At 46.7% G+C, this 26,442-nt stretch overlaps 1 protein-coding gene across 2 annotated transcripts in view; it reads left to right on the forward strand.

The window, feature by feature from the left end:
- Positions 1-491: 491 nt before the first annotated feature.
- Positions 492-26,442, forward strand: part of dcaf5 (ddb1 and cul4 associated factor 5) — a 30,910-nt gene continuing 4,959 nt past the window's right edge. The window contains exons 1-8 of one of the 2 annotated variants that reach the window (XM_036955340.2): positions 492-987; positions 2,930-3,076; positions 5,838-5,874; positions 7,865-8,004; positions 11,689-11,818; positions 14,017-14,230; positions 21,307-21,373; positions 21,467-21,594. In XM_036955340.2, coding sequence (XP_036811235.2) covers positions 738-987; positions 2,930-3,076; positions 5,838-5,874; positions 7,865-8,004; positions 11,689-11,818; positions 14,017-14,230; positions 21,307-21,373; positions 21,467-21,594 — 1,113 coding nt within the window. In that variant the 5' untranslated portion in view covers positions 492-737. The remainder of the gene's footprint in view (positions 988-2,929; positions 3,077-5,837; positions 5,875-7,864; positions 8,005-11,688; positions 11,819-14,016; positions 14,231-21,306; positions 21,374-21,466; positions 21,595-26,442) is intronic. The other variant, XR_016489103.1, reaches the window with a different exon arrangement.

Here is a 26,442-nt window from a genome sequence, read left to right on the forward strand (position 1 = left end):
GCGGGTCAACTGGGGGAGGTTAATTTGCGGGTCAACTGGGGGGGGTTAATTTGCGGGTCAACTGGGGGGGTGTAATTTGCGGGTCAACTGGGGGAGGTTAATTTGCGGGTCAACTGGGGGAGGTTAATTTGCGGGTCAACTGGGGGGGGTTGATTTGCGGGTCAACTGGGGGAGGTTAATTTGCGGGTCAACTGGGGGAGGTTAATTTGCGAGTCAACTGGGGGAGGTTCATTTGCGGGTCAACTGGGGGGGTTGATTTGCGGGTCAACTGGGGGGGTTGATTTGCGGGTCAACTGGGGGAGGTTAATTTGCGGGTCAACTGGGGGAGGTTAATTTGCGAGTCAACTGGGGGAGGTTAATTTGCGGGTCAACTGGGGGGGTTGATTTGCGGGTCAACTGGGGGGGTTGATTTGCGGGTCAACTGGGGGGGTTGATTTGCGGGTCAACTGGGGGGGTTGATTTGCGGGTCAGCTGGGGGGGGGGGGGGTTATGATGTTTGTGTCAGGCAGATCGAGAAGCTTGCAGCAGAGCAGGAAGCGACTGCTACAGAGCGCGCGGGTGGGGGGACCTGCAATCAACGACGACATCAACAGCACTGCGGCTCGGGAATATCTTTCTTCGCCATCATGTAGCTTCGAGACAGAACGATTGCAGATATACACTTCTATAATAGCTGGATATAATAGTGTGGCTGTGCATTGTGCAACATTTTAAAATCAAATAAAAATCCAAATTGGATGAGGAATCGCAAGCTGGCTAGGCTAACTGCTCCAGGAAAAATGAAGGAGGTGAAGGGTTGCGGTATGCGGTCCTCCGTGGGCTTTCTGTCCCAGAGAAGGCTCTTCGGTAACCCGCTGATGAAGGAAGAATTTCAGAGACTCCGGTTGGCAGGATGCACGAGCCTTTACAAGAAAGACATGCTGGGACATTTCGGGTGTGTAAACGCCATAGAGTTTTCCAACAATGGAGGAGAATACCTTGTGTCCGGTAAGTTAGTAGCTGTAGATCATCCTCTAGTTAGCATAGTTGTTAGCCTAGCAGCTACTGTGTTGTTGACAGATTATAGCTAACTAGCTAAACTTGCACGTCAGTTTACAAGCTTAGTTGGCTGGTCGAGTCATCATATGCACATTTTGACTCTCTAGTCATCCATTTCCCCCCAAAATATAATTTGTCAATTACGAGCAAGGAAAATAATGAGATGTGCAGGTCATGTTTAAATAGGTAAAATAATATTGGCTATCTAGGTTAGCATGCTATCCAGCTGACAGAACTAGCTAGCTACACAGTTCTGCATTCCTGCCCCTTCCTTTTGATATAGACTGACATTAGGTACCGGTAGCTAACTAGTTATCGTTTTAATAACATTATACAGTTAGCTAACTATGCAACTTTTAACCAGTCTTTTTCACTACTCCAGTTTTGGCGTAGAATAGGGAGAGTTTGGATTTAGAAGAGTAATGACTCTGGTGTGTTTCACTGCTGGTGGGCCTTGCAAGCTGAGTAAGCCCTTCAGAGCAGTGGAGAACAACTTGGCCTGTGTTTACAATGTCTTGTCTGTCCACCCATCTCTTTCGATCTCTGTTCTCTTTTGTGCTCTCTCTCTGACTCTCTCCTTCCCTCTCTTTCTTGCTCTCTCCCCTACCTTACCCTTCTTCCCATCTCTCCCTCCTTCCCCATCTCATTCCCTCCCCATCTCACTCCCTCCCCATCTCACTCCCTCCCCATCTCCCTCCCTCCTTCCCTCTCTCCCATCTCTCTCCCCCTCCTTCCCTCTCCCTCCCTCCTTCTCTCTCCCCATCTCCCTCCCTCCTTCTCTCTCCCCATCTCCCTCCCTCCCTCCTTCTCTCTCCCCATCTCCCTCCCTCCCTCCTTCTCTCTCCCCATCTCCCTCCCTCCCTCCTTCTCTCTCCCCATCTCCCTCCCTCCTTCTCTCTCCCCATCTCCCTCCCTCCTTCTCTCTCCCCATCTCCCTCCCTCCTTCCCTCTCCCCATCTCCCTCCCTCCTTCCCTCTCCCCATCTCCCTCCCTCCTTCCCTCTCCGCATCTCCCTCCCTCCTTACCTCTCTCCCCAAATCCCTCCTTACCTCTCTCCCCATCTCCCACCCTCCTTCCCTCTCTCTCCCATCTCTCTCCCCCTCCTTCCCCCTCTCTCCCCATCTCCCTCCCTCCTTCCCTCTCCCCATCTCCCTCCCTCCTTCCCTCTCCCCATCTCCCTCCCTCCTTCCCTCTCCCCATCTCCCTCCCTCCTTCCCTCTCCCCATCTCCCTCCCTCCTTCCCTCTCCCCATCTCCCTCCCTCCTTCCCTCTCCCCATCTCCCTCCCTCCTTCTCTCTCCCCATCTCCCTCCTTACCTCTCTCCCCATCTCCCTCCTTACCTCTCTCCCCATCTCCCTCCTTACCTCTCTCCCCAAATCCCTCCTTACCTCTCTCCCCAAATCCCTCCTTACCTCTCTCCCCAAATCCCTCCTTACCTCTCTCCCCAAATCCCTCCTTACCTCTCTCCCCAAATCCCTCCTTACCTCTCTCCCCAAATCCCTCCTTACCTCTCTCCCCATCTCCCTCCTTCCCATCTCCCTCCTTCCATCTCCCTCCTTCCCTCTCTCCTCCCCATCTCCCTCCTTCCCTCTCTCCTCCCCATCTCCCTCCTTCCCTCTCTCCTCCCCATCTCCCTCCTTCCCTCTCTCCTCCCCATCTCCCTCCTTCCCTCTCTCCTCCCCATCTCCCCTTTCCCTCTCTCCTCTCTCCTCCCCATCTCCCTCCTTCCCTCTCTCCTCCCCATCTCCCTCCTTCCCTCTCTCCTCCCCATCTCCCCTTTCCCTCTCTCCTCTCTCCTCCCCATCTCCCTCCTTCCCTCTCTCCTCCCCATCTCCCTCCTTCCCTCTCTCCTCCCCATCTCCCTCCTTCCCTCTCTCCTTCCCTGCCACAGGAGGGGATGACCGCAGGGTGTTACTATGGAACATGGAGAGAGCTCTTCATGCCCGCTCAGCCAAGCCTCTCAAACTGAAGGGAGAACACCTCTCCAACATCTTCTGTCTGGCATTCGACAGCACCAACAAAAGGGTGTTTTCTGGGGGTCAGTGGACAAACCATCACCTATTAATCTGTCATTCAATCAGTTTCATTAGTTAGCATAGGGTAGGAATTCAGACACCAGGGTTTTAGTTAGCATAGGGTAGGAATTCAGACACCAGGGTTTTAGTTAGCATAGGGTAGGAATTCAGACACCAGGGTTTTAGTTAGCATAGGGTAGGAATTCAGACTCCAGGGTTTTAGTTAGCATAGGGTAGGAATTCAGACACCAGGGTTTTAGTTAGCATAGGTTAGGAGTTCAGACACCAGGGTTTTAGTTAGCATAGGTTAGGAATTCAGACACCAGGGTTTTAGTTAGCATAGGGTAGGAATTCAGACACCAGGGTTTTAGTTAGCATAGGTTAGGAATTCAGACACCAGGGTTTTAGTTAGCATAGGTTAGGAATTCAGACACCAGGGTTTTAGTTAGCATAGGGTAGGAATTCAGACACCAGGGTTTTAGTTAGCATAGGTTAGGAATTCAGACACCAGGGTTTTAGTTAGCATAGGGTAGGAATTCAGACACCAGGGTTTTAGTTAGCATAGGGTAGGAATTCAGACACCAGGGTTTTTCCTGGATCTAAATGGGGCTTAGGTGATGGGTGTGGTGGGGGCGTGGCCAATGGTGCATCGCTGACTGTAAATTTTAGAGGCCCTTCTGTTGGCTGCAGAGGTAGCATATCTAGGTCGAAACCACATTTCCTTCCCTGCTACACTTTCCCATGACTTATGCTGTCTGAGTGACTCAAACATAACACGATCATGTCGACAATTATCCCCCTTAACATTTTTTTTAACATGCACCCCGAAAAACACACAGGCCACCCACCCAAGACTTTTCCATGCAGGGAAAAACCCTGGACTTGAGTGATTTAGATCAAGGTTTGAGAGACGATCTGTGGGTGGTGGCTACTAGCCGGGTTCCAGATCCGTTTGTGCCATCTTGACAACTTCTTGTCACACATGCGAAGGCAGCGTTTTTAAGGCACCTTGGGATTGGGACGCGCCACTGTTATGACGTCCTTCCTCCGAAAAGGCAGCATTCTTGCCGATTGGAACACAGCCGTTGTCATGGCAAACACTGACCTGACACATTGACCTGTTTGCCATAGCAATGACGTGTGTGTTTGGCACAAACAGATCTGGGCCTTAGGCTAGGTGACTACTACTAGCTATCCTGGGTTAGTGGTTCACTTGTTCTGTCGAGGGCTTGAGTTACCTGACCTCGGCTGTTTATAGAAAGCTATGTTCGGAGACCCCCCCCCCATTTGAATTGACAGCTAACACCACATACGTAACCAATTAAAAAAGCTGTACCTGATCGTTTGTCTTAACCCCGTAAAGTTGATATATTTGTTGTGTTATGAGTAATGTCACATACGGCAATGAGAAAAACATGCCGTTGTTGACGTAAAGTATGTCGTGTGTGTAGTTCCAGGAAAACATTGCTTAAAACTCAAGCCTATTATCTATGAGTTGTCCTTCCTGATCTAGCTACCCTACTACACGAATGTGCTGTCCTTCCTGATCTAGCTACCCTACTACATGAATGTGTCGTGTTCTAGCTACCCTACTACATGAATGTGCTGTCCTTCCTGATCTAGCTACCCTACTACATGAATGTGTCGTGCTGTCCTTCCTGATCTAGCTACCCTACTACATGAATGTGTCGTGTTGTCCTTCCTGATCTAGCTACCCTACTACACGAATGTGTCGTGCTGTCCTTCCTGATCTAGCTACCCTACTACATGAATGTGTCGTGCTGTCCTTCCTGATCTAGCTACCCTACTACATGAATGTGTCGTGCTGTCCTTCCTGATCTAGCTACCCTACTACATGAATGTGTCGTGCTGTCCTTCCTGATCTAGCTACCCTACTACACGAATGTGTCGTGCTGTCCTTCCTGATCTAGCTACCCTACTACATGAATGTGTCGTGCTGTCCTTCCTGATCTAGCTACCCTACTACATGAATGTGTCGTGCTGTCCTTCCTGATCTAGCTCCCCTACTACATTAATGTGTCGTGCTGTCCTTCCTGATCTAGCTACCCTACTATATGAATGCGTCCTGCTGTCCTCCCTGATCTAGCTACCCTACTACATGAATGTGTCGTGCTGTCCTCCCTGATCTAGCTACCCTACTACATGAATGTGTCGTGCTGTCCTCCCTGATCTAGCTACCCTACTACATGAATGCGTCCTGCTGTCCTTCCTGATCTAGCTACCCTACTACATGAATGCGTCCTGCTGTCCTTCCTGATCTAGCTACCCTACTACATGAATGTGTCGTGCTGTCCTTCCTGATCTAGCTACCCTACTACATGAATGCGTCGTGCTGTCCTTCCTGATCTAGCTACCCTACTACATGAATGCGTCCTGCTGTCCTTCCTGATCTAGCTACCCTACTACATGAATGTGTCGTGCTGTCCTTCCTGATCTAGCTACCCTACTACATGAATGCGTCCTGCTGTCCTTCCTGATCTAGCTACCCTACTACATGAATGTGTCGTGCTGTCCTTCCTGATCTAGCTACCCTACTACATGAATGCGTCCTGCTGTCCTTCCTGATCTAGCTACCCTACTACATGAATGCGTCCTGCTGTCCTTCCTGATCTAGCTACCCTACTACATGAATGTGTCGTGCTGTCCTTCCTGATCTAGCTACCCTACTACCTTTTTGAAATGTAGTGTTCCTATCGGGATTCGTTTTGGCACGTGCTTACCCCCCTTTTTATTCATATGTTTTATTTGTCTCTTGTCTCAAAGGCAACGATGAACAGGTCATCCTTCATGATGTAGAACGGTGAGTATGTTTATTTAATTATTCCTCGTCAGCTGCATTGTGTATTCATTTATTTATTTATTTATTTATTTATTTACTTATTTATTTACTTATTTATTTACTTATTTATTTACTTATTTATTTATTTACTTATTTATTTACTTATTTACTTATTTACTTACTCTATTATTTACTTATTCATTTATTTACTTACTTATTTATTTACTTATTTATTTACTTATTTATTTATTTATTTACTTATTTATTTACTTATTTATTTATTTACTTATTTATTTATTTATTTACTTATTTATTTACTTATTTATTTATTTACTTATTTATTTACTTATTTACTTATTTGTTTACTTATTTACTTATTTATTTATTTGCTTATTTATTTACTTATTTATTTATTTACTTACTTATTTATTTATTTATTTACTTATTTATTTACTTATTTACTTATTTACTTACTCTATTATTTACTTATTTATTGATTTATTTTCTTACTTATTCATTTACTTATTTATTTACTTATTTATTTACTTTATTTATTTACTTTTTTATTTACTTATTTATTTACTTATTTATTTACTTATTTATTTACTTATTTATTTACTTACTTATTTATTTACTTATTTATTTACTTATTTATTTACTTATTTATTTACTTACTTATTTATTTACTTATTTATTTATTTACTTACTTATTTATTTATTTATTTACTTATTTATTTACTTATTTACTTATTTACTTACTCTATTATTTACTTATTTATTGATTTATTTACTTACTTATTCATTTACTTATTTATTTACTTATTTATTTACTTTATTTATTTACTTTTTTATTTACTTATTTATTTACTTATTTATTTATTTACTTATTTATTTACTTATTTATTTATTTACTTACTTATTTATTTACTTATTTATTTACTTATTTATTTACTTATTTATTTATTTATTTACTTACTTATTTATTTACTTATTTATTTATTTACTTCGGCCCATCACTTCTTTAGGAGTATAGGCCATTTTGACCACTCCTCTCCATCGCGTTCTGTTCTGGGCAGTCTTCTCCAGCTCCTTCTATATGGGGAGGCAAGGTAGCCTAGTGGTTAGAGCGTTGGATTAGTAACCGAAAGGTTGCAAGGTCGAATCCCCGAGCCGACAAGGTTAAAAATCTGTCGTTCTGCCCCTGAACAAGGCAGTTAACCCACTGTTCCCCACTAGGCCGTCATTGTAAATAAGAATTTGTTCTTAACTGACCTAGTTAAATAAATGAAAAGATATGGCATACCGGTGCTCCCGCAAATGTTTCCTCTTGTCTGAAATACTCCTCAGGTTTTGGGCTCAATTCTATTTTAATTTCAGTCAATTTAAGGAAGTACACTGAAATAATTATTCTCTTCAATGCTTTTCAATTAGAATAATGTGGAATTTGGTTTTACTTTGTGAATTGAAATGGAATTGACCCCAACCCAGCTCGTCATGCTGCAGGTTAATGTAATGGGGCTTAGGTGGTGGGCGTGGTGGGGGCGTGGCCAATGGCGCATCATTAATGTAATGGGGCTTAGGTGGGGGGCGTGGCGGGAGGCGTGGTGGGGGGGGGGGGGTGGCGGGGGCGTGGTGGGGGGCGTGGCCAATGGTGCATCGTTAATGTACAATGACGTTACAACTTCTCTCCTGTCGGCGAGACGGTAATGCAGACATCTGTTCCCATAGCAACGATAGCTTACTACTTAGAATTTCAATACATTTCTTCATTCTAAGTCAAATCAATCAATCAAATGTATTTATATAGCCCTTCGTACATCAGCTGATATCTCAAAGTGCTGTACAGAAACATAAGTGGAATGTTAGTAGGAATACATGGACATTGGAACGCAATTATTTAAAAAAAATAGCATATAAAGATGTCTTGTTGCAGAGGTGAGACGTCTTGTTGTTGTGTTTTATAAAAACCAAAACAACATTTCAATACAGCTACATTCTGTTTCCCCTCCAGAGGCGAGACTCTGAACGTGTTCCTTCACGACGATGCGGTGTACGGCCTGTCAGTCAGCCCCGTTAACGACAACGTGTTCGCCAGCTCCTCGGACGACGGACGGGTCCTCATCTGGGACACACGGGAGCGGCCACACGGAGGTACTTAACGTGCCTGCGTACATACATGTACAGGGCATTCAGGAACGTATTCAGACCCCTTCACTTTTCCCACATTTTGTTACGTTACAGCCTTATTCTAAAATGGATTAAATAACAAAAATATCCTCATCAATCTACACACACTACCCCATAATGACATCACACTACCCCATAATGACATCACACTACCCCATAATGACATCACACTACCCCATAATGACATCACACTACCCCATAATGACATCACACTACCCCATAATGACATCCCACTACCCCATAATGACATCACACTACCCCATAATGACATCACACTACCCCATAATGACATCACACTACCCCATAATGACATCACACTACCCCATAATGACATCACACTACCCCATAATGACATCACACTACCCCATAATGACATCACACTACCCCATAATGACATCCCACTACCCCATAATGACATCACACTACCCCATAATGACATCCCACTACCCCATAATGACATCCCACTACCCCATAATGACATCCCACTACCCCATAATGACATCCCACTACCCCATAATGACATCACACTACCCCATAATGACAAAGTGAAAACAGATTTAATAGAAATGTTGGCAAATGTGTGTGTGTATATATATATATATAAGTATTCAGGCTCTTAGCTGTGAGACTCTAAATGGAGCTCAGGTTCATCCTGTTTCCATTGATCATCCCTGAGATGTTTCTACAACTTGACTGGAGTCCACCTGTGGTAAATTAATTTGATTGGGCATGATTTGTAAAGGCACACACCTGTCTATATAAGGTCTTGCAGTTCACAGTGCATGTCAGAGTAAAAATCAAGCCGTGAGGTCGAAGGAATTGTCTATAGAGCTCCGAGACAGGATTGTGTTGAGGCACAGATCTGGGGAAGGGTACCAAAACATTATTGCAGCATTGAAGGTCCCCAAGAACACTGTGGCCTCCATCATTCTTAAATGGAAGAAGTTTGGAACCACCAAGACTCTTCCTAGAGCTGGCTGCCCTGCCAAACTGAGAAATCAGGGGAGAAGGGCCTTGGTCAGGGAGATGACCGATGGTCACTCTGACAGAGCTCCAGAGTTCCTCTGCGGAGATGGGAGAACCTTCCAGAAGGACAACCATCTCTGCAGCACTCCATCAATCAGGCCTTTATGGTTGAGGGGCCAGACAGAAGTCACTCCTCAGTAAAAAGGCACATGACAGCCCAGTTGGAGTTTGCCAAAGGCACCTAAAGACTCTGACCTTGAGAAACAAGATTTTCTGGTTTGATGAAACTAAAATTGAACAACAAGACATCTTTACATGTTATTTAATGTCAAGTGTCACATCTGGCAGAAACCTGGCGGTCTCCCTAAGAAAAACCCTGGAACGAGTAGACCTGTCCAAACCTTTGATTACATACAGTACATACGTACAAACTTAATTTACCCTACTACACCATTTACATGTGGATACAAATTAGTTTCAGATTAACAAGTTCATCTCGGAGCAGTGGCATTTTAAACATCATGGGGCAACATGATGATACCAGGACATAACCGACACGCTGCGTTCAAGGGGATTTGACTCTGTGGTTCTGCACACAGAGTGTATTGCTCAGGCCTTTCCTGTCAAACTGTGCCCTACTTGACCCACTTCCACACGAGTACTGTTCGTCTCGACGCAGACAGTCGGTGGCGTTGTTGAAGAAGATCAGGGCCCGGTTTCCTGTACGACCCAGATTAACCTTCTCCTGGACTAGAACGCATGCCCTTAAGGGAGACTCCATTTGAGATAGCTTTTAGTCCAGGAATAGGCTTAATCTGTGTCCGGAAACCAGCGTCAAATTAAAGGAGTCTTAATCTGGGGTACTTCCCAGGTACTTCCTGTATTCGTTGTAATTCTTTAACTGGTAGACCTATATCAGGAGACTGATCTCAGTCTATTACAGTATATACAACATATTGCATTAGGCTTCCTACCATCAATAACCATTTAGATAAAACATTTTATTGTAGTTTGCGCTTCAAGAGCGGAATCTTACCATACATAATGTCTTCCTGTATTCTAGAGCCCTTATGTCATTGACTGAATATTTACAACAGCAGACTGTTTTCAGAGTATTACTGTATATAAAGCTACATTTTCAGTGTATTGTATATAAAGCTACATTTTCAGAGTATTACTGTATATAAAGCTATAGTTTCAGAATATTACTGTATATAAAGCTATAGTTTTATAGTATTACTGTATATACAGCTTTTTTTCAGAGTATTACTGTATATAAAGCTATAGTTTTATAGTATTACTGTATATAAATCTATAGTTTCAGAGTATTACTGAATATAAAGCTATAGTTTCAGAGTATTACTGTATATAAAGCTATAGTTTTATAGTATTACTGTATATAAAGCTATAGTTTCAGAGTATTACTGAATATAAAGCTATAGTTTCAGAGTATTACTGTATATAAATCTATAGTTTCAGAGTATTACTGAATATAAAGCTATAGTTTTATAGTATTACTGTATATACAGCTTTTTTTCAGAGTATTACTGTATATAAAGCTATAGTTTTATAGTATTACTGTATATACAGCTTTTTTTCAGAGTATTACTGTATATAAATCTATAGTTTCAGAGTATTACTGAATATAAAGCTATAGTTTTATAGTATTACTGTATATACAGCTTTTTTTCAGAGTATTACTGTATATAAAGCTATAGTTTTATAGTATTACTGTATATACAGCTTTTTTCAGAGTATTACTGTATATAAAGCTATAGTTTCAGAGTATTACTGTATATAAATCTATAGTTTCAGTGTATTACTGTATATAAAGCTATGTTTTCAGAATATTACTGTATATAAAGTTTTGTTTTCAGAGTATTATTGTATATAAAGCTATAGTTTCAGAGTATTACTGTATATAAATCTATAGTTTCAGAGTATTACTGTGTAAATCTATAGTTTCAGTGTATTACTGTATATAATGCTATAGTTTCAGTGTATTACTGTATATAAAGCTATAGTTTCAGTGTATTACTGTATATAAAGCTATAGTTTCAGTGTATTATTGTATATAAAGCTATAGTTTCAGAGTATTACTGTATATAAAGCTATAGTTTCAGAGTATTATTGTATATAAAGCTATAGTTTCAGAATATTACAGTATATAAAGCTATAGTTTCAGAATATTACTGTATATAAAGTTTTGTTTTCAGAGTATTATTGTATATAAAGCTATAGTTTCAGAGTATTATTGTATATAAAGCTATAGTTTCAGTGTATTACTGTATATAAAGCTATAGTTTCAGAATATTACAGTATATAAAGCTATAGTTTCAGAATATTACTGTATATAAAGTTTTGTTTTCAGAGTATTATTGTATATAAAGCTATAGTTTCAGAGTATTACTGAATATAAAGCTATAGTTTCAGTGTATTACTGTATATAAAGCTATAGTTTCAGTGTATTACTGTATATAAAGCTATAGTTTCAGTGTATTATTGTATATAAAGCTATAGTTTCAGAATATTACTGTATATAAAGTTTTGTTTTCAGAGTATTATTGTATATAAAGCTATAGTTTCAGTGTATTACAGTATATGAAACATGCAATAGGCTTCCCCCTTGATCAATAACCATGTCACCAGAGTTAAATCCATGTCTTTCCCTGTGTGTTTCAGAGCCCTTCTGTCTGGCCAACTACCCATCAGCCTTCCACAGTGTGATGTTCAACCCGGCAGAGCCCCGACTGCTGGCTACAGCCAACTCCAAGGAAGGGGTGGGGCTGTGGGACATACGCAAACCTCGCACGTGAGACAACATGGCCGCCGTTAAACTGTCACTCTCAGAAACTTCAGCAACCTTTTTTTTCCACTCTTTAACTCTTGAGAACGTTCAGGCGTCTGTCTGACCCAATTTGTCCACTAGAGGGCGCTGTTGTTTTTATTATTGAGTCATTGCTTCTAGTGTTGCAACGGTATATACCCGCAGTAAAATCACGATACCAACGTTTTAGACCACCGTAGTACCGTTTATACGTTACTACCGACCTTTTCTAGCCCTTTTCTATCCCTTTTCTAGCCCTGTCGATCTAAAGAACTTGCTGGGACCCGTTATGAAGTGTTAATTAAGTCTGTTGTGTTTATAGATTCAGTTGAATATAAGCGAACGGCCGCTAGTCTCTTGTATGAGCCGGTCCAATAATATCCACAGCACTTTCACGCTTCTATCACGTGTGGCAGCTACGCATGAGATGTGCTTCAAAAGTATCATTCATATAGGCCTCGTGTTCCCCTAACTATATATAAAATAATATATATCTTTCTGGTGCTCCTTAAATTCTATTTGGTGCGTAACGTTTTAGAAGTTGGGAGGTGTGTGTGTTGTGTGTGTGAGAGGTGTGTGTGTTGTGTGTGTGTGAGTGTTGTGTGTGAGAGGTGTGTGAGAGGTGTGTGAGAGAGAGGTGGTGTGTGTGTCTGTGTGTGTGTGTGTGTGTTGTGTGTGTGAGTGTTGTGTGTGAGAGGTGTGTGTGTTGTGTGTGTGAGTGTTGTGTGTGAGTGTTGTGTGTGAGAGGTGTGTGAGAGGTGTGTGTGGTGTGTGAGAGAGAGGTGGTGTGTGTGTCTGTGTGTGTGTGTGAGGTGGTGTGTGTGTGTGTGTGTGAGAAAGGTGGTGTGTGTTTTATGAGGGAGACAGAGGAAGGGAGGGAAGAGCGTCTCTGTGTTAACTGTACAGTGAAGAAGGGTTTTCATGCAGTGGTTTCCCCCCTTACTGACACGATGACATGCGGATCATTATACGTGTATATTAACCAATCAGCCATTCTATGCAACATTCTATTTATACACTGCACAGTGTGAAGTTAAATTCAATGTGTTGTATTGAGTAGAAGCGTGAATATCAGTGACAGGTTTTTTGTGGCCGGGACGAACAGAATGTTTACATTTTTTTTGTTTTTATTTTTTTTACTGTTGTATCACAATACTACTCGGTATCGTGATACGTGGCATGGTATCGTTTGTAAAATGTTGGTATCGTGATACCTGGTATGGTATCGTGATACTTGGTATGGTATCGTTTGTAAAATGTTGGTATCGTGATACCTGGTATGGTATCGTGATACTTGGTATGGTATCGTTTGTAAAATGTTGGTATCGTGATACCTGGTATGGTATCGTGATACTTGGTATGGTATCGTTTGTAAAATGTTGGTATCGTGATACCTGGTATGGTATCGTGATACTTGGTATGGTATAGTTTGTAAAATGTTGGTATCGTGATACCTGGCACGGTATCGTGATACTTGGTATGGTATCGTTTGTAAAATGTTGGTATCGCGATGCTTGGCACGGTATCGCGATGCTTGGCATGGTACCGCGATGCTTGGCACGGTATCGCGATGCTTGGCATGGTACCGCGATGCTTGGCATGGTATCGTGATGCGCGGCACAGTATCGTGATGCTTGGCATGGTACCGCGATGCTTGGCATGGTATCGTGATGCGCGGCACGGTATCGTGATACTTGGCACGGTATCGTGATACTTGGCACGGTACCGCGATGCTTGGCATGGTACCGCGATGCTTGGCACGGTACCGCGATGCTTGGCACGGTATCGTGATGCTTGGCATGGTATCGTGACAACACTAATTGCTTCTTCTCTGACCATATAACACTGAAACTGCCTCTAAATGTAATCAGACCTGCCAAGTACCTGACCTTTGTTTTGCTGTTCTTGATCTACGTGGTTTTTACCAACCACATTTATAAAGACCTTTTTACATCAGCAGCTGTCACTAAGTGTTTTTTAAAAAAAACAGTCAGCCGTGACCCCAAACGAGCCAGACCTTTCCTTTCTAATACCCCTCTCATTTCTCTTTCCTTGTCTCTCCATCTCTCTCTCTCTCTCTGTCTCTTTCTCTCTCTCCCCCGTCTCTCTCTCTCTCTCTCTCTCTCTCCCCCATCTCTCTCTCTCTCCTTCTCTCTCTCTCTGTCTCTCTCTCTCTCTCCCAGTTCTCTGCTGCGGTACGGCGGCAGCATGTCCCTCCAGAGTGCCATGTCGGTGCGTTTTAACAGCGCAGGGACCCAGCTCCTGGCCTTGCGTCGCAGGCTACCCCCGGTCCTCTACGAGCTACACTCTCGCCTACCCAGCTTCCAGTTCGACAACCAGGGCTACTTCAACTCCTGTACCATGAAGAGCTGCTGCTTCGCTGGAGACGAGGATCAGGTGAGGTAAACCCTGTCGTTCGGGTAAAAAGCCCAGGAAGGTGTCTTGAGATCCTGGATCCGGCTTAGGTCACTCGTTTTGCCCATTCTAATATTTTCTATAGCAAGCCACATGACTCACTGTCTTTAGGAAGGGGATGGTGTACCTAATGTTTAGACCGGTGAGCAGCGCGTGTGTGTATATACACTACATGACCAAAAGTATGTGGACACCTGCTCGTTGAACATCTCATTCCAACATCATGGGCATTAATATGGAGTTGGTCCCCCCTTTACTGCTATAACAGCCTCCACTCTTCTGGGAAGGCTTTCCACTAGATGTTGGAACATTGCTGCTATAACAGCCTCCACTATTCTGGGAAGGCTTTCCACTAGATGTTGGAACGTTGCTGCTATAACAGCCTCCACTCTTCTGGGAAGGCTTTCCACTAGATGTTGGAACATTGCTGCTATAACAGCCTCCACTATTCTGGGAAGGCTTTCCACTAGATGTTGGAGCATTGCTGCTATAACAGCCTCCACTCTTCTGGGAAGGCTTTCCACTAGATGTTGGAACATTGCTGCTATAACAGCCTCCACTCTTCTGGGAAGGCTTTCCACTAGATGTTGGAACATTGCTGCTATAACAGCCTCCACACTTCTGGGAAGGCTTTCCACTAGATGTTGGAACATTGCTGCTATAACAGCCTCCACTCTCCTGGGAAGGCTTTCCACTAGATGATGGAACATTGTTGTGTGGACTTGCTTCCATTCAGCCACGAGAGCATTAGTGAGGTCAGGGACTGATGTTGGGCGATTAGGCCTGGCTTGCAGTCGGCGTTCCAATTCATCCCAAAAGGTGCTCGATGGAGGTTGAGGTCAGGGATCTGTGCAGGCCAGTCAAATTCTTCCACACCGATCTCGACAAACCATTTCTGTATGGACCTCGATTTGAGCACGGGGGCATTGTCATGCTGAAACAGGAAAGGGCCTTCCCTAAACTGTTGCCACAAAGTTGGAAGCACAGAATCTTCTAGAATGTCACTGTATGATGCTGTAGCGTTAAGATTTCCCTTCACTGGAACTAAGGGGCCCGAACTATGAAAAACAGCCCCAGACCATTATTCCTCATCCACCAAACTTTACAGTTGGCACTATGCATTGTGGCAGGTAGCGTTCTCCAAGGAACGCAAAACCCAGATTCCTCCGTCAGACTGCCAGGTGGTGAAGACTGATTCATCACTCCAGACAACGTGTTTCCACTGCTCCAGAGTCCAATGGCGACGAGCTTTACACCACTCCAGCCGACGCTTGGCATTGCGCGTGGTGATCTGAGGCTTGTGTGCGGCTGCTCGGCCATGGAAACCCATTTCATGAAGCTCCTGACAAACAGTTCTTGTGCTGACGTTGCTTCCAGAGGCAGTTTAGAACTCGGTAGTGAGTGGTGCAACCGAGGACAGATGATTTTTACCTGCTTCAGCACTCTGCGTTCCCGTTCTGAGAGCTTGTGTGGCCTACACAGCTCTAGCAGGACAGAAATTTGACCACTGACTTGTTGGTAAGGTGGCATGACTGGGCCACTCTGAAAGTCACTGAGCTCTTCAGTAAGGCAATTCTACTGCCAATGTTTGTCTATGGAGATTGCATGGCCGTGTTCCCGCTTTTCTACACCTGTCAGCGACGGATGTGGCTCAAATTGCCGAATCCATTTTGAACAGGTGTTCCTATACTTTCGTATTTTGTGTGGGTATATATGTGTGCCTATGTATATGTACTGTATATATGCATATATACTGTGTGTATGTATATACAGTACCAGTCAACAGTTTGGACACCTACTCATTCAAGGGTTATATATATATATATATATATATATATACCTACCAACCAAACGTTTGGACACACCTACTCATTCAAGGGGTTTGGACTCATTCCAGACTTCCTTTATTGCTACTTTTTTATATATTGTCTGGGGGAGACCCGGCTACGGTACGCTGCTGTCTGGGGGGAGACCCGGCTACGGTACGCTGCTGTCTGGGGGGAGACCCGGCTACGGTACGCTGCTGTCTGGGGGGAGACCCGGCTGCTGTCTGGGAGGAGACCCGGCTACGGTACACTGCTGTCTGGGGGGAGACCCGGCTACGGTACGCTGCTGTCTGGGGGGAGACCCGGCTGCTGTCTGGGGGGAGACCCGGCTGCTGTCTGGGGGGAGACCCGGCTACGGTACGCTGCTGTCTGGGAGGAGACCCGGCTACGGTACGCTGCTGTCTGGGGGGAGACCCGGCTACGGTACGCTGCTGTCTGGGGGGAGACCCGGCTACGGTATGCTGCTGTCTGGGGGGAGACCCGGCTGCTATCTGGGGGGAGACCCGGCTACGGTACGCTGCTGTCTGGGGGGAGACCCGGCTGCTGTCTGGGGGGAGACCCGGCTACGGCACGCTGCTGTCTGGGGAGGGGAGACCCGGCTACGGCACGCTGCTGTCTGGGGAGGGGAGACCCGGCTACGGTACGCTGCTGTCTGGGAGGAGACCCGGCTACGGTACACTGCTGTCTGGGGGGAGACCCGGCTGCTGTCTGGGGGGAGACCCGGCTACGGCACGCTGCTGTCTGGGGAGGGGAGACCCGGCTACGGTACGCTGCTGTCTGGGAGGAGACCCGGCTACGGTACACTGCTGTCTGGGGGGAGACCCGGCTGCTGTCTGGGGGGAGACCCGGCTACGGCACGCTGCTGTCTGGGGAGGGGAGACCCGGCTACGGTACGCTGCTGTCTGGGAGGAGACCCGGCTACGGTACGCTGCTGTCTGGGGGGAGACCCGGCTACGGTACGCTGCTGTCTGGGGGGAGACCCGGCTACGGTATGCTGCTGTCTGGGGGGAGACCCGGCTGCTATCTGGGGGGAGACCCGGCTACGGTACGCTGCTGTCTGGGGGGAGACCCGGCTGCTGTCTGGGGGGAGACCCGGCTACGGCACGCTGCTGTCTGGGGAGGGGAGACCCGGCTACGGCACGCTGCTGTCTGGGGAGGGGAGACCCGGCTACGGTACGCTGCTGTCTGGGAGGAGACCCGGCTACGGTACACTGCTGTCTGGGGGGAGACCCGGCTGCTGTCTGGGGGGAGACCCGGCTACGGCACGCTGCTGTCTGGGGAGGGGAGACCCGGCTACGGTACGCTGCTGTCTGGGAGGAGACCCGGCTACGGTACACTGCTGTCTGGGGGGAGACCCGGCTGCTGTCTGGGGGGAGACCCGGCTACGGCACGCTGCTGTCTGGGGAGGGGAGACCCGGCTACGGTACGCTGCTGTCTGGGAGGAGACCCGGCTACGGTACGCTGCTGTCTGGGAGGAGACCCGGCTACGGTACACTGCTGTCTGGGGGGAGACCCAGCTACGGTACGCTGCTGTCTGGGGGGAGACCCGGCTACGGTACACTGCTGTCTGGGGGGAGACCCGGATACGGTACTCTGCTGTCTGGGGGGAGACCCGGCTACGGTACGCTGCTGTCTGGGAGGAGACCCGGCTACGGTACGCTGCTGTCTGGGAGGAGACCCGGCTACGGTACACTGCTGTCTGGGGGGAGACCCAGCTACGGCACGCTGCTGTCTGGGGGGGTGAGGCCCGTGGGAGGGAGGTGAGGCCCGTGGGAGGGAGGTGAGGCCCGTGGGAGGGAGGTGAGGCCCGTCCGCTAGAGACAGACAGGAATGAAATGGCTGATGATACTATAGTTGACAATACATAGTAGAGATTTTAAAAACCACGCTGTGGCCCACTGAGGTTTGTGACTCAAAAAGCAGTCAGTCAAACATGGTACAGTAATATGTAGGAATCACCCTAGTGCAGGGGGTCTACTTATAAATTATAAAAAATGGCACAAGCCACTCATTCATTTATTCCTAGCTTTTTAATAGGCCCAGGTTCTCAGTTTACCACTCAAAATTACAATTGCTCATAGAGAAACCATGAAGTTGGACCTTCTGAGTCCATGTCGATGCTTAAATCACATCAGAAGACCCTTGTATTGTGTAATAGATCTTTAATTGTGCATTGTAAGAGAGGGGAATGTGCTGGTCTAGAATTGTGTAGTAGATCTTTAATTGTGCATTGTAAGAGAGGGGAATGTGCTGGTCTAGAATTGTGTAATAGATCTTTAATTGTGCATTGTAAGAGAGAGGAATGTGCTGGTCTAGAATTGTGTAATAGATCTTTAATTGTGCATTGTAAGAGAGAGGAATGTGCTGGTCTAGAATTGTGTAATAGATCTTTAATTGTGCATTGTAAGAGAGAGGAATGAGCTGGCCTAGAATTGTGTAATAGATCTTTAATTGTGCATTGTAAGAGAGAGGAATGTGCTGGTCTAGAATTGTGTAATAGATCTTTAATCGTTCTGCAGTTAACATTTAATTGAGACTTTTTTGGGCGGAGGGTGGGGGGGGGGGGTGGGGGTCTCTGTCTACTCTGTCTATCCTTACCAGGAGTGGGTTAATGTCCGTGTGGATTTGATTGGATATTAGCCGGGAGCTCGAGGCGTCTCCATACATTGTGAGATTTGTTTGACAGTTTGCGTTGGAACTCGTTTCAGAATTTATTGGCGAGTTCCTCATAATTACGCTGCGAGCAGCTACTCAACCCGTTGGAGACCTCCTACGCCGGTGAGACAGGGAAGACGTTGGGTCATTTTTCTCTTCTGCCTTGGGTTTTTGACTCCTAGTCGGCTGGCACCAGACGGCAAACATATTTCTGCTCAGTGTGTTTTGTACAAGTTACATCACGTCTCAGTTTCTATCTTCCCTCAGAGAAGAGATCTGTTTGAGTTTTTTTGTCGTAAATACATTTCTACGAGTACTGAACTCGCTGCTTGTTTTACACGGAGGTTCGAGGCCCCGTTTGTTCATAACGCGTCTGGACTGCAGGATCCTAGGATCAGGTCCCGTCTGTCCATGTAATCTTATGATGATCTCAAAAGACCAAACTAAACTGATCTTAGATCAGAGCCCTTAGAGACGATTTAACGCTTGATCCTAAAATGTGGTCGGAAGCGCCGGGATAGACGGTGTGACGCAATTGTGGAGACTTCAGAGGCATGCGGAGGCCTAGTCGAGCTCCGCATCGCCCTGCGCCTGTCAAATGTAGTAACAATGCAGAGGCCTAGTCGATCTCCGCATCGCCCTGCGCCTGTCAAATGTGGTAACAACGCAGAGGGCTCCGAATAGCTCCACAATCCAGACACCGGGTTGACGACAATCCAGACACCGGGTTGACGACAATCCAGACACCGGGTTGACGACAATCCAGACACCGGGCTGACGACAATCCAGACACCGGGCTGACGACAATCCAGACACCGGGTTGGCGACAATCCAGACACCGGGTTGACGACAATCCAGACACCGGGTTGACGACAATCCAGACACCGGGTTGACGACAATCCAGACACCGGGTTGACGACAATCCAGACACCGGGTTGGCGACAATCCAGACACCGGGTTGACGACAATCCAGACACCGGGTTGGCGACAATCCAGACACCGGGTTGGCGACAATCCAGACACCGGGTTGGCGACAATCCAGACACCGGGTTGGCGACAATCCAGACACCGGGTTGGCGACAATCCAGACACCGGGTTGGCGACAATCCAGACACCGGGTTGGCGACAATCCAGACACCGGGTTGGCGACAATCCAGACACCGGGTTGACGACAATCCAGACACCGGGTTGACGACAATCCAGACACCGGGTTGACGACAATCCAGACACCGGGTTGGCGACAATCCAGACACCGGGTTGACGACAATCCAGACACCGGGTTGGCGACAATCCAGACACCGGGTTGGCGACAATCCAGACACCGGGTTGACGACAATCCAGACACCGGGTTGACGACAATCCAGACACCGGGCTGACGATGCAGCGCCTTTAACTTAGAGGCTTTATGACTATAGGCCCTTCACTGAAAAAGGACTGGGCCTGATGGTTCTGTTGTCCCGTCTGTCTGTCTGTGTGTGGTTCTGTTGTCCCGTCTGTCTGTCTGTGTGTGGTTCTGTTGTCCCGTCTGTCTGTCTGTGTGTGGGTGGGGTTCTGTTGTCCCGTCTGTCTGTCTGTGTGTGGTTCTGTTGTCCCGTCTGTCTGTCTGTGGTTCTGTTGTCCCGTCTGTCTGTCTGTCTGTGGTTCTGTTGTCCCGTGTGTGTGGTTCTGTTGTCCCGTCTGTCTGTCTGTCTGTGTGTGGTTCTGTTGTCCCGTCTGTGTGTGTGTGGTTCTGTTGTCCCGTCTGTGTGTGTGTGGGTTCTGTTGCCCCGTCTGTCTGTGTGTGTGGTTCTGTTGTCCCGTCTGTCTGTGTGGGTTCTGTTGTCCCGTCTGTCTGTGTGGGTTCTGTTGTCCCGTCTGTCTGTCTGTGTGTGTGTGTGGTTCTGTTGTCCCGTCTGTCTGTGTGTGGGTTCTGTTGTCCCGTCTGTCTGTGTGTGTGTGGGTTCTGTTGCCCCGTCTGTCTGTGTGTGTGTGGTTCTATTGCCCCGTCTGTCTGTGTGTGTGTGGTTCTGTTGCCCCGTCTGTCTGTGGGAAGCGTCCCAAATGCAACCCTATTCCCTATATAGTGAACTATATTTTTTTTAAAGAGCCCATAGGGGATAGGGAGCCATTTGGGATGCATCCTATGCCTCTACTGAAATGGAATAATCATATATATCATTAGGAATCCTAAGGTAGATGTTCCCTTGACCAGTTTTGGTTTTGGGGAATTTATCGTGTGGTATCAACTTCTCTTTTCATCAAGATGGGGGAAGAGAGTATTACCTGATTGTTGTTTGTAACACCACGATAATGTGTTTTATTCAGAGGACTTTAACTCTTACACTCTGTCCCCAATGGACCCTATTCCCTATGTAGTGCACTACTTTATTCCCTACACAGGGAATAGGGCTCTGGTCTAAAGTAGTGACCTATATAGGGAATAGGACCCTGGTCTAAAGTAGTGCACTACATAGGAAATAGGACCCTGGTCTAAAGTCGTGAACTATATAGGGAATAGGGCCCTGGTTTACAGTAGTGCACTATATAGGGAATAGGGTGCCATTGGGGGTTGTCTTATTCTCTGTTGTCTTCCTCCAGTACATCTTGTCTGGATCAGATGACTTCAACCTTTACATGTGGAGAATCCCCAAGGATCCTGAAGCAGGTAAGTGTGTGTTTCTTATCGGTGTGTCCATCTGTGTCCCTGAGATTACAGTCTCTCTCTCGTTCTGCCCTGCTCCCCCCCCCCCTCTTCCAGGAGGCCCGGGTCGTGTGGTCAACGGAGCGTCCATGGTCCTGAAAGGTCACCGTTCCATCGTGAATCAGGTCCGGTTTAACCCCAGCACTTATATGATCTGCTCCTCCGGGGTCGAGAAGGTCATCAAGGTACGTTAGTGGGGATGTCGTCGTTGGTGACCTTTTATTTTGTTTACCAAAGTAACAACGTAGTGTGGTCATAGACAAAGTAATTTAGCTGTAGTTGGCTACCTATAACTATATATTTTTAAAAAATGATTATGTTTCGAAATATTTATTAACTTAACATACAGTGCCTTGCGAAAGTATTCGGCCCCCTTGAACTTTGCGACCGTTTGCCACATTTCAGGCTTCAAACATAAAGATATAAAACTGTATTTTTTTGTGAAGAATCAACAACAAGTGGGACACAATCATGAAGTGGAACGACATTTATTGGATATTTCAAACTTTTTTAACAAATCAAAAACTGAAAAAATTGGGCGTGCAAAATTATTCAGCCCCCTTAAGTTAATACTTTGTAGCGCCACCTTTTGCTGCGATTACAGCTGTAAGTCACTTGGGGTATGTCTCTATCAGTTTTGCTATTTTTCCATCTGCCTGGAGCTTTCCTCCGATCGCCACCTCTGGGTTATTGCCTCGGGAATCTATCTACTTCAGATTTACCTCGCTATATCGCTATTGGGTTAGCTACCCTCACTGACTCTTCCTTGGATGGTAAAATGGCGCCTCCCTCCTTGGCTCTTCTTTGGTTGCAAACTCATCCACTCTTTACCATTGGATGGGCATCAGCCGTTCATCCGTAAGTCTCCGTTCTCTTGTTGATTGTTATCTTCTTTGTTTTAGTTGTGTACTGTGGGTTCCTGCTTGTGCTAGTTGGTCTCGAGTTGTAATTTGTGGCTAACTGTCAACTGTGCTGGTTGGCTAGCGAGGCTCGTTAGCAGAATGGCTTTAGGTCATTCGAAAAGGTTGGTTTGCTTTAATGTGGCTCAATTTGCTATTGAAGCTAGTTGAACAACTGAAATGTCTTCCGCATTTAACCGAACCCTCTCAGAGAGGCGCGGGGTGCTGCTATAATCAACACGTATTCGGCACCCGGGGAGCAGTGCCTTGCTCAGGGGGCGGAACGACAGATTTTTCTTACCTTTTCAGCTCGGGGATTTCGAACCAGAAACCTTTCGGTTACCGGCCCAACGCTCTAACCCCTAGGCTACCTGGCACCCACAGCTAGGTTTTGATAACCTACTTACTCTGCAGTGCTACAGGCTAGTTGGATAGAAACCTCGCAAGCTGATTTTGCAAAATCATAGTGTTTTCTTGTAAATACGCAGAAAATGTAGTTGAAACCAGGAGTCATGAGTGAATAAGATTTGGTTTAATTTCAAGTTATACGTTTGAAGATATTTATGTTGGAGTTTCCATTGTAAGGCAGGGCAGCCCAACCCTCTTCCTGATAGGTTATCAGCCCCAACCCTCTTCCTGATAGGTTATCAGCCCAACCTTCTTCCTGATAGGTTATCAGCCCAACCTTCTTCCTGATAGGTTATCAGCCCAACCTTCTTCCTGATAGGTTATCAGCCCAACCTTCTTCCTGATAGGTTATCAGCCCAACCTTCTTCCTGATAGGTTATCAGCCCAACCTTCTTCCTGATAGGTTATCAGCCCAACCTTCTTCCTGATAGGTTATCAGCCCAACCTTCTTCCTGATAGGTTATCAGCCCAACCTTCTTCCTGATAGGTTATCAGCCCAACCTTCTTCCTGATAGGTTATCAGCCCAACCCTCTTCCTGATAACCTATCAGTCCAACCCTCTTCCTGATAGGTTATCAGTCCAACCCTCTTCCTGATAGGTTATCAGCCCAACCCTCTTCCTGATAGGTTATCAGCCCAACCCTCTTCCTGATAGGTTATCAGCCCAACCCTCTTCCTGATAGGTTATCAGCCCAACCCTCTTCCTGATAACCTATCAGTCCAACCCTCTTCCTGATAGGTTATCAGTCCAACCCTCTTCCTGATAGGTTATCAGTCCAACCCTCTTCCTGATAGGTTATCAGTCCAACCCTCTTCCTGATAGGTTATCAGTCCAACCCTCTTCCTGATAGGTTATCAGTCCAACCCTCTTCCTGATAGGTTATCAGTCCAACCCTCTTCCTGATAGGTTATCAGTCCAACCCTCTTCCTGATAGGTTATCAGTCCAACCCTCTTCCTGATAGGTTATCAGTCCAACCCTCTTCCTGATAGGTTATCAGTCCAACCCTCTTCCTGATAGGTTATCAGTCCAACCCTCTTCCTGATAGGTTATCAGTCCAACCCTCTTCCTGATAGGTTATCAGTCCAACCCTCTTCCTGATAGGTTATCAGTCCAACCCTCTTCCTGATAGGTTATCAGTCCAACCCTCTTCCTGATAGGTTATCAGTCCAACCCTCTTCCTGATAGGTTATCAGTCCAACCCTCTTCCTGATAGGTTATCAGTCCAACCCTCTTCCTGATAGGTTATCAGTCCAACCCTCTTCCTGATAGGTTATCAGTCCAACCCTCTTCCTGATAGGTTATCAGTCCAACCCTCTTCCTGATAGGTTATCAGTCCAACCCTCTTCCTGATAGGTTATCAGTCCAACCCTCTTCCTGATAGGTTATCAGTCCAACCCTCTTCCTGATAGGTTATCAGTCCAACCCTCTTCCTGATAACCTATCAGTCCAACCCTCTTCCTGATAACCTATCAGTCCAACCCTCTTCCTGGAGATCTACTGTCCTGTAGGTTATCAGTCCAATCCTCTTCCTGGAGAACTACTGTCCTGTAGCTTTTCAGTCCAACCCTCTTCCTGGAGATCTACTGGTCCTGTAGGTTTTCAGTCCAAACCTCTTCCTGGAGAACTACTGTCCTGTGGGTTTTCAGATCTCCAGGAAGAGGGTTGGACTGAAAACCTACAGGACCAGTAGATCTCCAGGAAGAGGGTTGGACTGAAAACCTACAGGACAGTAGCTCTCCAGGAAGAGCCCTGTTGTAGGGATTGGGCTCGGTGGATCCTCCATATGACATAACCAACAAAACAAAACAAAAATGACGGCATGACTTCGGCATTCTTCGGTATTCTGATCGGTTTTATGTTGCAACTCGATCTAATTGAAAAAGTGAGTCAACTTTTGAAGCCTAAACTAATGGACACCCTGACGTTACATGTGGTTATGTTAAATACACAAACTAAAACTTCTAGTTAACACAACATAGTGGGTGCTCATTCAAAGGGTCATCTAGAATATCGGGTGATCATCTCTAGGTAATTCCCCACCACCTGTATGCGTCTCTGTCCCTTTATGAATCGGAGGGCTTGAGGTGAAGACGGACTGAGACAACTCTGTCTCTACACCACTATCCACTGTCTCTGACTGAGACAACTCACTCTCTTCACCACTATCCACTGTCTCTTCACCTCTATCCACTGTCTCTTCACCTCTATCCACTGTCTCTTCACCTCTATCCACTGTCTCTTCACCTCTATCCACTGTCTCTTCACCTCTATCCACTGTCTCTTCACCTCTATCCACTGTCTCTGAGACAACTGTCTCTTCACCTCTATCCACTGTCTCTTTGCCACTATCCACTGTCTCTCTGCCCCTATCCTCTGTCTCTCTGCCCCTATCCTCTGTCTCTCTGCCCCTATCCTCTGTCTCTCTGCCCCTATCCTCTGTCTCTCTGCCCCTATCCTGTCTCTCTGCCCCTATCCTCTGTCTCTCTGCCCCTATCCTCTGTCTCTCTGCCCCTATCCTCTGTCTCTCTGCCACTATCCACTGTCTCTCTGCCACTCTCCACTGTCTCTCTGCCCCTCTCCACTGTCTCTCTGCCCCTCTCCACTGTCTCTCTGCCCCTCTCCACTGTCTCTCTGCCCCTCTCCACTGTCTCTCTGCCCCTCTCCACTGTCTCTCTGCCCCTCTCCACTGTCTCTCTGCCCCTCTCCACTGTCTCTCTGCCCCTCTCCACTGTCTCTCTGCCCCTCTCCACTGTCTCTCTGCCCCTCTCCACTGTCTCTCTGCCCCTCTCCACTATCTCTCTGCCCCTCTCCACTATCTCTCTGCCCCTCTCCACTGTCTCTCTGCCCCTATCCACTGTCTCTCTGCCCCTATCCTCTGTCTCTCTGCCCCTATCCTCTGTCTCTCTGCCCCTATCCTCTGTCTCTCTGCCCCTATCCTCTGTCTCTCTGCCCCTATCCTGTCTCTCTGCCCCTATCCTCTGTCTCTCTGCCCCTATCCTCTGTCTCTCTGCCCCTATCCTCTGTCTCTCTGCCACTATCCACTGTCTCTCTGCCACTCTCCACTGTCTCTCTGCCCCTCTCCACTGTCTCTCTGCCCCTCTCCACTGTCTCTCTGCCCCTCTCCACTGTCTCTCTGCCCCTCTCCACTGTCTCTCTGCCCCTCTCCACTATCTCTCTGCCCCTCTCCACTGTCTCTCTGCCCCTCTCCACTGTCTCTCTGCCCCTCTCCACTGTCTCTCTGCCACTCTCCACTGTCTCTCTGCCCCTCTCCACTGTCTCTCTGCCCCTCTCCACTGTCTCTCTGCCCCTCTCCACTGTCTCTCTGCCCCTCTCCACTGTCTCTCTGCCCCTCTCCACTATCTCTCTGCCCCTCTCCACTGTCTCTCTGCCCCTCTCCACTGTCTCTCTGCCCCTCTCCACTGTCTCTCTGCCCCTCTCCACTGTCTCTCTGCCCCTCTCCACTGTCTCTCTGCCCCTATCCTCTGTCTCTCTGCCCCTATCCTCTGTCTCTCTGCCCCTATCCTCTGTCTCTCTGCCCCTATCCTCTGTCTCTCTGCCCCTATCCTCTGTCTCTCTGCCCCTATCCTCTGTCTCTCTGCCCCTCTCCACTGTCTCTCTGCCCCTCTCCACTGTCTCTCTGCCCCTCTCCTCTGTCTCTCTGCCCCTCTCCACTGTCTCTCTGCCCCTCTCCACTGTCTCTCTGCCCCTCTCCACTGTCTCTCTG

The sequence above is a fragment of the Oncorhynchus mykiss genome, chromosome 19, assembly GCF_057628025.1.
Source record: "Oncorhynchus mykiss isolate SJ-2025 chromosome 19, ASM5762802v1, whole genome shotgun sequence".
Taxonomy (NCBI): Eukaryota; Metazoa; Chordata; class Actinopteri; order Salmoniformes; family Salmonidae; genus Oncorhynchus; species Oncorhynchus mykiss.